This window comes from Pistacia vera, unplaced genomic scaffold, assembly GCF_008641045.1.
Source record: "Pistacia vera cultivar Batoury unplaced genomic scaffold, PisVer_v2 Contig568, whole genome shotgun sequence".
In the NCBI taxonomy this organism is placed as follows: domain Eukaryota; kingdom Viridiplantae; phylum Streptophyta; class Magnoliopsida; order Sapindales; family Anacardiaceae; genus Pistacia; species Pistacia vera.
In genome coordinates this window covers 413,212-423,534 of record NW_022196410.1, presented here as the reverse complement: position 1 = coordinate 423,534, position 10,323 = coordinate 413,212, and the positions used below count along the sequence as shown (strand labels likewise).

The window sequence follows — 10,323 nt, the reverse complement described above, 5'->3', positions numbered from 1 at the left end:
GGCGTACAACGCATTTAAAACGCCTGGCTGGCATTTATCACGCACAGGATGCATCTGTCAGTGCAGAGACTGCTTCATTAAATGCATCCATCCCTAAAGCACAACAGGTGATGTCTGACGAAATCAGGTTGCTCATCCTCTGTAAACAGTGATCATGCGAGGTCATGTTCACAAAAAGTGCCACCCCGACCTACTTTCAAACAGGTCGGAATCACCAAAATCTCCAGAAATCATCCAATCGCGGCATGACTTATAGTTTCCAAGATTCGATCCTCAAACCTTAAAAACTAGGGGACTTCTGTTATGCCTAAAAAATACAAAGGCTGACATAAGGTCCAGTCAGCATGCAAGAGTCAGATCATGGGAACGCCCGTAGCCTGCTTCTGTCAGAATAGTGGGCGCGCGCCAGGCCAGCCAAGAGCTGTGATGATCCCACGTGTCCAATCCCTGCTCCAAATCGCTCAAATCTCTATAGAAGGTGGGCAATGTGACATAAAGAAGGATTTTGCATGGATAATCTCACCAACCCACAGATTCAGTGATGATTGCCTCAATCCATTCCTCTATAAATTGAGAGCCCCTCTCTCATTGAAGGGGATTCGCATATTTTACATTTGATTAGCTACTCTCTCTCTCTAGAATTTTCAGCATTTGATACCTTGTATTACCATTGTAAATTCAGTCAACTAAAGTGACCTGACCCTTATCATCAATATAAGTGTTAGTGGACGTAGGCCTTGCTACCTTAGCATCCGAACCACTTTAAAAACTGTCCCCATTGCATTTACTGTCATTTTCCTTTACATTCACGTGTGCTTTTTGGGCCAGCTCAACATTTCATACATGTATTTCGTTGGTGTAAAAATCACGCATCAACACATAGTTTCTCCCTAATCTGAATGATGAAGTGTCAATGAAGGCATCTCAGCTAAAAACTGCTAAAACACTAAAATTTTCTCACCTGATTATTCACAAGGTTTCCGGGATATAATCCAATAGCAGCCTTTGCAAACTTGTGCCCATATCGGTCGGAAAATAATTTCTGAATCATCTTCAGTTCAGGCAGATTCCCGCACCAGGCAGCGGCAAACATTAAAGTTGAAACTGCCTCATTAATATCATTAGGACAGTCCCTGGTGACATGACAATGTAGATATTCAAAAGCGAATTTCACGAACTTTACATTGTAAAAGTAAAACTACATAATGAGTCATACTTATGTTTGCGAATATAAGGGAAATGGATGATGATGAATTCACAGAAGTGATCCAAAAGATCGTATGCAGACAATAAACTCTGGTCCTTGAAGAGCTGCCCAACCTAAGAAGAAATTAAATTAAAATATGAAGAAGACACATAATTAACAGGACGGAATTAAAGCAGAGGGTACCCGAGAAAAGGCAGAATCAAAGTGGCCATTGTTGAGTAAATGAGCAATGTCATCACGCAATTGCCTTACAATTGAATCTCTCTTAATCTTCAGCAACTTAAGACCGCACTGAACAAGCCTAACCAAATTCTTGCTGCAAAGAAACACGCATTGCAGTTAATCTTAATTAATTTAATGAAGCAAGCACAACTGATTAATTTCGTCGATTATTAATATCATTTAGAAGCTTTTCGCCATCCGAAGAGAATGTCAAACATGTCAAAAGATGAGTTTTTTTTTTCATACAATTGTAGCGCTACTATGATCTACATATTTGAGATGGAGAAGCAGTTGGGCAGTTATGGCTATAAAAATAGGGAAATTAAATAAGCTTAGAGCTGGAATGAGGTCTTCGAAATTGGAGGGAGAGCGTGGCGGTTCAGCTCTGGTAACTGTTCCATCCACTTTCTCCCGGCTCAATTAAGCAAAACTAGTTTGTTTCATAAATATATTTGTGATTGATTATTGCAAAAATCTATTTTTAAGGTCTTTTTAGAAAATAAATCATATCATAAAAGAAGAGCAAATATTGTATTTCGTTGAATTTCTTTTTTTTTTTTTTTTTTTTATTTTGGAATCTCATTTTGAGGTAATTTATTTTTATTTAATAAATCAAGTATTTAAAGCTTGTGAATTTTTTTTAAGACTGGAGGTGTTCGGATTAGTTTGTATATACTTCAACTAATCCCTTAAAATTCTAAAATTACTGGCTAAGTAAAAGTTTCAACGGCCTCTCTATTAACAGTCATAGAGACTTAAACTCGAAAAAAACTCAAATAACCACTCTTAATTAGGAGAGTTATAGAAACTCAAATTCAAAAAGAATTCTAATGACTATCCTTATTATGAGTCGTGAAGACCCAAGATCAAGATAACATATCAAATCCTTCCTCTTTTACCATCATCCACCTAATGATGGTTAATTTTGTTGAATCTTATAAATGCTTGCTGAGAAGTTCCGATATTCTTATGTTATAGTGTCAAATTAATTAAAAAATATTTTCGCAAGTGTTTAATTGTAATTGACTAAACAAAGAATAACATGTGGATACATAGTTTTTTGGGTCCACAAGAGCAATCCAGGTCCCCACTTTTAATTTAATTTGAAAAAATAACCACTTCTCTATTAATTTAATAAAAGTGACCACCACCAATTATTGTAAATTTCATCCGTCATATAATAAAAAATATTATCAATAAAAAGAATTTTACACTTATAATAAGGTTTTAGGTGACTAATTTTATATTATTCTTTCACTTATCACATCCATTTTTCAGGCAAGTATTTTTATTAATTAGTTTGGAAGTTTTCAAGCCTTTTATTTATATTTACAAATAAATACAAAATTTTGTATTTATTTGTAAATATAAATAAAAGGACTTGAATTGAGGTCATTTTATTTTAACAATTCAAATGTGGTCATTTTATAAATTTTAAAAATAAAAACAACCCATAAGGCATGATATAAGCAAACAAAATACAAAATTTCGGTCATAGCTGTGTTGTTATATCCCTCATTCTGATCAATCACAAAGAGAGAGTGAAGGACAGAGACAGATAACTCTGAACTTCTAAACATTAAATACAGTGAGCATTTTAAGCACAACAAGAAATGAAGCTGCAAGAGAATTGGTATCCAGTACTTCAGAATGGATAGTAATGGAAATGATCAACAACAAGAGGGAGCTTTTATTAAGAATGTTAGCAAAAAGAAATATGTTATTGCCTGTGCTATCTTTGCTTCTCTAAATTCTGTCCTCCTCGGCTATGGTTAGTCTATCTTCTCTCTACAAAAACTTATTTCTCTTTATTTTAAATCAACCCAATTAATGGTTAAAGGAATACAGATTGCAGACTGGATTGATTATGGAATCTTCATAGTATTACAGGGTTGCTGCTTTTGTTTTGGTGTAATTATACTTTACTAACCTACTTTTGCTATGAATATTTAGATTAATGTTTAAAGGTGCATGTAACCCTTCTCGTTAAGTCATTTATGATTATTTGGGTGTGGTTCAAATTAATTTACAGCGTCTCCTAATCACTCTGCAGATGTGGGTGTAATGTCTGGAGCAATTATATTTATGAAGGAAGATCTAAAGATGAGTGAGGTGCAACAAGAAGTTCTTGTTGGAATTTTGAGTATAATTTCACTTTTGGGTAGTTTAGCCGGGGGCAAAACATCAGATGTCCTTGGTAGGAAATGGACAATAGCCCTTGCAGCCATTGTCTTTCAGTCAGGTGCAGCTATAATGGCTCTTGCCCCTTCTTTTACAGTACTAATGATAGGCAGGGTCTTGGCTGGTGTGGGGATAGGATTTGGGGTGATGATCGCGCCTGTATACATAGCTGAGATCTCACCCTCCGTTGCTAGAGGATCACTCACCTCCTTTCCTGAGATCTTTATAAATTTTGGAATTTTACTCGGATATATCTCGAATTTTGCTTTTTCTGGACTACCAGTACATATAAACTGGAGGATCATGCTTGGTGCGGGGATCCTTCCTTCAATCTTTATGGGATGTGCCCTGTTTGTGATCCCTGAATCCCCAAGGTGGTTGGTGATGCAGCAAAGGGTTGATGAAGCAAGAGTAGTGCTTTCAAAGACAAATGAAAGCGAAAGAGAAGTGGAGGAGAGATTGGCTGAAATACAAGAAGCTGCTGGGATTGCTAACGCAAAGAATTACGAAGGGAAGGCTGTGTGGCGGGAAATGATAAATTCTACTCCTGCAGTTAAAAGAATGTTGATTACAGGTTGTGGAATCCAATGCTTCCAACAGATTACAGGTATTGATGCAACTGTGTATTACAGCCCCACTATCTTTAAAAATGCTGGGATTAAGACCGATTCTGAGCTTCTTGCTGCAACTGTTGCTGTTGGGTTTACCAAAACTATGTTCATCTTGTTAGCTATAATTCTTATTGACAAAGTGGGTAGAAAACCTTTGCTTTATGTAAGCACAATTGGAATGACAATTTGCTTACTTGGCCTAAGCCTCACTCTAACATTTATGGGGAATGGACAGCTTGGGATTGGATTGGCAATTCTATCAGTTTGTGGCAATGTAGCTTTCTTCTCTATAGGAATTGGTCCCATTTGTTGGGTTTTATCATCTGAAGTTTTCCCTCTAAGGCTACGAGCACAAGCTTCTGCTCTGGGGGCAGTGGGGAGTAGGGTCAGTAGTGGAGTAATTGCAATGACCTTCCTTTCTGTGTCTCATGCAATTACAGTGGGTGGAACATTCTGTGTCTTTGCTCTGATTTCAGCTCTGTCTGTTGCTTTTGTCTATGAATGTGTCCCAGAAACGAAATGGAAATCTTTGGAGCAAATTGAAATGCTCTTTCAAAATGAGGGAAACCGGCATGGGGAGGTGCAAGTAGGTGTGGAGCAACCAGTGCTGAGATAAAACTGAGCGGGCCTCTAATTATGAAACTTAAAACTGGTCCTCAGTGGGAATCATTTGCATCTACTGGAAAGCATCGAGAAATCGCATAATAAACTGGTATAGTCCTACAACTCCAGAACCACGAAAATAAAATCTTGTTATCAGGAATTTCATTTGTTCTTGTTGGAAATGTGATTGAAAGTCATTTGCTTCCTCATTATGAATCTTTTACTGTTGAAGCCAATTACTGGAGAGTGCGATTGACATCTTCCCTTTCCATGTCTGTATCTTAAACATATCCAGGTGACTGTTAAGAACAGCACATATATGTACAAAATTAAACTGTTAAATATAGAAAAACTTCTTTCGATTCTAGATATATGGTTGTTTATGGTTTTCTTGGATGAGCGTTCATTTGGTGGGCTTAAAAGTTTTTTCAGCCTAATCTATGTGTCATTGCTAAAATTCATAATAACTACTAACATGAAGTATTAATTCAAGAGTACTGTAAGTCCTTGATTATAGGTTTAAAAAGTGGCAATAAGACCCATGTCTTTGCAAAATTTGTGTTCTTAAAAAAGAGAATAAATAAAAAAGAAAGGTTGGTGTTTTTAAGTCCATAATTTATCCCTTTTTAAAATTAGTCTATAATTCATTTCTAACAAATAATTGAATTATATATATATATAGTTTACATATATTTTAATTAATATTTTGAGATTTTAAAATTATGGTTGGATAAAAATGCTGAGTTAATATCAATAAAGTATCTATATTGATGTCTAAGAATAGCCCACCTAGAAATCTTGAATCTCATATTTGCTTGCTTGGAGATTCCGATATTTGATGTTATAATTGTCGCATTAATTAGTAAACAATATTCGGAGTCACTTTCTCGCAATAACACGTGTTTAATTACGATTGATTAAAGAAAGAATAACAAATGGATAAATAAGTTGTTTTAGGTAAAGAGTAATGTTACACTTACAAAGAAATCTTACAAAGATTCTCATACAAAGTGATGTTACAAAAAATTAATGGAAAAGTGATTATAATAAGTTTGACTTTTTGTTTCACTCTTCCAAAATAAATCTTACAAAGATTCTCATACAAAGTGATGTTACAAAAAATTAATAGAAAAGTGATTATAATAAGTTTGACTTTTTGTTTCACTTTTCCATTCAATTTTTGCCACATCACTTTGTATAAAAATCTTTGTAAGATTTTTTTGTAAATATAGTATTATTGTTAGGTCAAAACCAACAACATTTGGGCCCAAAAAATGGGGTTGCAACTTGCAAGAGAACAGTAACAAGTACCAGAGAACGGATACTCATGGAAATGATCAAGGAGAGTTGACTTTTATTAAGAATGGTGGTACAAACAAATATCTTATTGCCTGTGCCATCTTTGCTTCTCTCAATTCTGTGCTTCTTGGCTATGGTTAGTCTTTCTTCTCTCTATTTCAGCCCAATTAATGTTTTAAAGGAAATGAAGAGTGTGGAGTGATTATGAATCATCGCACTATTAAAAGTTTGGAAATTCTGCTTTTTGTTTTGGTTTAATTGTACTTTATTAACCTACTTTTGTTCTAAAATTTTAGATTAATGTTTATAATGGAAAATACTGAGTTATCAAATCTTATTCAAAACCTAAAAATCAGCTTAGTCCTCATTATTTATTGACAGTTCGAAATAGCGAAGAGTATGGTAGATTATGTGTTGAACTATCAAATTTAATGTTGTATGACCAACCGTTTACAAATGTTGCACTGCTTCTGTTTTCACTTTTGAGAAATAGTGTTTTAGGTGTCATTGTAAGGGGAAAAACAATAGTCAATTTGTTGCTGCCATGTTGACTGGATTGTTTGTGTGTGGTTCAAATTAATTCACAGCGTTCCTAATCACTCTGCAGATGTGGGTGTAATGTCCGGAGCAATTATATTTATTAAGGAAGATCTAAAGATAAATGAGGTGCAACAAGAAGTTCTTGTTGGAATTTTGAGCCTAATTTCACTTTGTCTGTGTCTCATGCAATTACGGTGGGTGGAACCTTCTTTGTCTTTTCTCTGATTTCAGCTCTGTCTGTTGCTTTTGTCTATAAATGTGTCCCAGAAACGAAAGGAAAATCTTTGGAGCAAATTGAAAAGCTCTTTCAGAATGAGGGAAAATGGCATGGTGTGGTGGAATTAGATGTAGAGCAACTAGTGAAGAGACAGTAGTGACTAGCGAGTGGTATTTTTGGTCACCTACACGAGAAAAAAAATCTTCGATACTACATGACACAATACAACAAGCCAATGAGAAAGTCAATGTATTCTACTCTGATGTGACATCCTCCCATTGTTTGATTGTATTGCAACATGTTGTTTGGAAAACTTTTTCCACGAGAAAAAACTTACTATAGAAGCGCTTGTAATTCTGAAACTAAAATTAGTCCTCAATGTTGGTTTTATGCATCTATTGTAAAGCCTCCAGAAATAACATTGTAAATGCTAAATCATTATTCCCACTGGTATAGTCCTACAATTCCAGAACCACAAAAATAATATAGTCATCAGGAACTTCATGTTGTTCTTGTTGGAAGTGTGATTGAAATTCATTTGATCCCTTATTATGATTCTTTTACTTTTGGAGCCTGGTGGAGATTGCAATTGAGATCATGACCAAAGGTATCTGAACAATAAACAATTAAGCTGTTACATATACAAAAGCTTCTTTAGATTCTAGATATATGGTTAGTTTCTAGTTCAATATAGTGTTATCTTTTTCTTGGATGAGCATTCTGGTGTGGTGGGCTTAAAGTTTTCTCAGCCTAATAGTATTAACATGAGACCCATTTCTGGGTCATTGTTATTCATATGTAAACGGTAAGAAACGGATACTAGTTCTTGAAAAATATTTTATTCTTCCGCTCATGTTTTGGAGAAAGAACTTGATTAACATGAATATATTTAAAGCAAAGGAGCATGAAGTCACATGGCTAGAGAATGCCATGTGTAAACATAAGGACAATCCATAAAGGTAACTTGATTGAAAATAAATGTACAGAGTTTGGACCACCAAAGCAAGTTGGCAGCAATCCCTCTCTAAATTCAACCATCTTCAGATACCGCTGGTTTATTAGCCTTTTTATCCCAAAATTTTAACATTGAATATAAGACAAAATATGTAGGAACTTAGCCATGCGCAGCCCCCACGAAATGCTACTTCATAATAACTACTAACATGAACCATTCAAGATTATTGTAAATCCATGAAAATATGTTCGAAGGAAAAATAAAAAATAAGAGGAAATGACTTTTTCCCATACAAGGTTTGCCTTAATGACACTTTTCCACTCAAAAAGTTCCAAAATACCACTTTTCCACCCAAAATTAATATTCCATTATTACACAAAGCCAATTCTGACAGCGAAAATTCTCTCTGTCAGCACTATCTGGTCTCCTCTCTATAAAAACATTTTCACTCCGACACTTTATTTATCGCTGATTGTCGACTAGTGCAAAGCTAAGGTTCTTGTTCTTAACCGATTTCTGACTTATTCTTAAGACGAATATTCAATCAGTCATCACCATTCGATCCACCAACCTTCACTCTACAAAAATTATTTTATCCTAACTCCTGGCAACTTGTCGAACGTCGGCTGAAAAAGTAAATTGTATTTTGGGTATTAACAAAGAATAAATGACTTTTTCCCACCCAAATAATGGCTTAATGACACTTTCCCACCCACGGACTATTAAAATACCATTTTTCCATGACACCTTTTAATAACACTTTCCCACCTATCCCGCCAATAGCCGGTCGATTCCGGCATCGTTGTGACCCCACACCACCACCATTCTCTTCCCTAATCATCACTCACAAAAACCCTCCAAACCTTACTCTCGCCAACCCCACCAATCGCTGGCAATCGAGCAATTAGGGTTTTCGCAACCGCCCCTTCAAAGTAAAATTCTAACCAATCATGACCACCAAAAAACTCATCAGCCTCTTCTCTTCAAAAACCCTAATAGCATGGACCAAGTTTGCTCTCCATTCACAGTTAAATCAAAAAGCGTATTTTTTGACGTAGAAAATCGATATTTTAAAAGTCTGTAGATGAAAATGTGTCATTGAGCCATTATTTGAGTGGAAAAAAGCAGTTAACTCTTAACGGAATATCAACATTGGGTGAGAAAGTGGTATTTTAAAACTTTTGGGGTGGGAAAGGGTCATTAAGGCAAACTTTGGGTGGGAAAAAGTCGTTTACTCAAAAATAAAACATAAAACATGAAGATATTAATGAAAAGTTCAGGCTTTGCCGCCATAGAGCATCTTTTTCTCATTTAACTTTAATATATATTAAAGTTTAGGTAGATACTAAAAACTTGGCTTTAGTTTTTTTAAAGGAAAACAAAAGAAGTCAATGACTATGATCAAGTGCATCTAACCTCTCATTAATCTTGATTTTTATTTTTATATGTATTATAATCCTAATATTCATCGTATTTATGCATTAAAATACGCCTGGACTTTGTCAACCTCTGCCATGGATGGGAAAATCATGCTTTGAAGAATCAGTAAGAAGTTTATGTTTTAACCATTCAAGAGTGACTGCCAGTAGTAGATAGGTCACCAAATTTGTATTTAACAAACTAAACTTCCTGAAGAACCCATCACATTTTCTGGGTAATCATCATATTCACATGTAATAACCAACGCAGATCAACGACAAATATCAAACGTTTAAACAAGTTTAGCCACACATGCTGGTAGTTCAAACACATGACACAACCAACCATATTTAATAAACTGGTAGAATTTCTCTGTCATTTGACTAATTAAACATGGATTATTCTATTATTTCCTGCTCTATAATATTGTTATCTGGATCTATCATGACAGAAAATGGCGACATGAAAATTCATTTATTTCTTATTTCTCTCTTAATGACAACAAACGTTGCCGAATCTTTTTGTTCCTTGATATCTTTCCAGAGTGTCTGTAAAAACTTCAAAAAAAGAAACCTGGAGATAGTTGCCAAGCTAAAAAGCTCCTACTGAACTTTATTATGTATGGCACATGCTGAAGGAGAAAAGTAAAAGATAAAATGCATCATAGTGATGAAGACAAGGCCATGAAGTAGGTACCAATATTGATTGGAAGCTGAAAAATCACTATCATAATTTGTTTAATGAAATCAAAATTAAATGATGGCTTCTTCCTGCAGTATTAACATTTATGGTCCCCTATAGTCAAATATAGATCAAAACCCCAATCTGTTCTAGTTCTTGCTCTTAAGATTGAACTAACTTTTTCTTCAGATTTTCATGTATTGCAAGAAAATTGAATTACAAGAAACCACCATGGTGGAATTATCTGAGTGGTCCATAACCATACACAAACAGCAGCAAAATGACATTTCTCACTGATATTTAATACGTTGTCTTATTAGTAGATTAAAAATTAAAGGATATACGGATTGACTGCTATATGGATTTACATATCAAGAATCTGAATCTG

The 10,323-nt window shown here is 34.9% G+C and overlaps 1 protein-coding gene across 2 annotated transcripts; it reads left to right on the top strand.

The window, feature by feature from the left end:
• The first annotated feature begins 2,948 nt into the window (after window positions 1-2,948).
• Window positions 2,949-5,159, top strand: LOC116108742 (probable polyol transporter 4). Of its 2 annotated transcripts, none has more exons than XM_031394979.1 (2): window positions 2,949-3,200; window positions 3,483-5,159. In XM_031394979.1, the coding sequence occupies exons 1-2, from the start codon at window positions 3,080-3,082 to the stop codon at window positions 4,835-4,837; spliced, it is 1,476 nt and encodes a 491-aa protein (XP_031250839.1). In that variant the 5' UTR covers window positions 2,949-3,079; the 3' UTR covers window positions 4,838-5,159. The 2 variants fall into 2 exon arrangements, with proteins under 2 accessions (XP_031250839.1, XP_031250838.1); XM_031394978.1 differs by having other exon boundaries at window positions 3,462-5,159.
• Window positions 5,160-10,323: the final 5,164 nt, after the last annotated feature.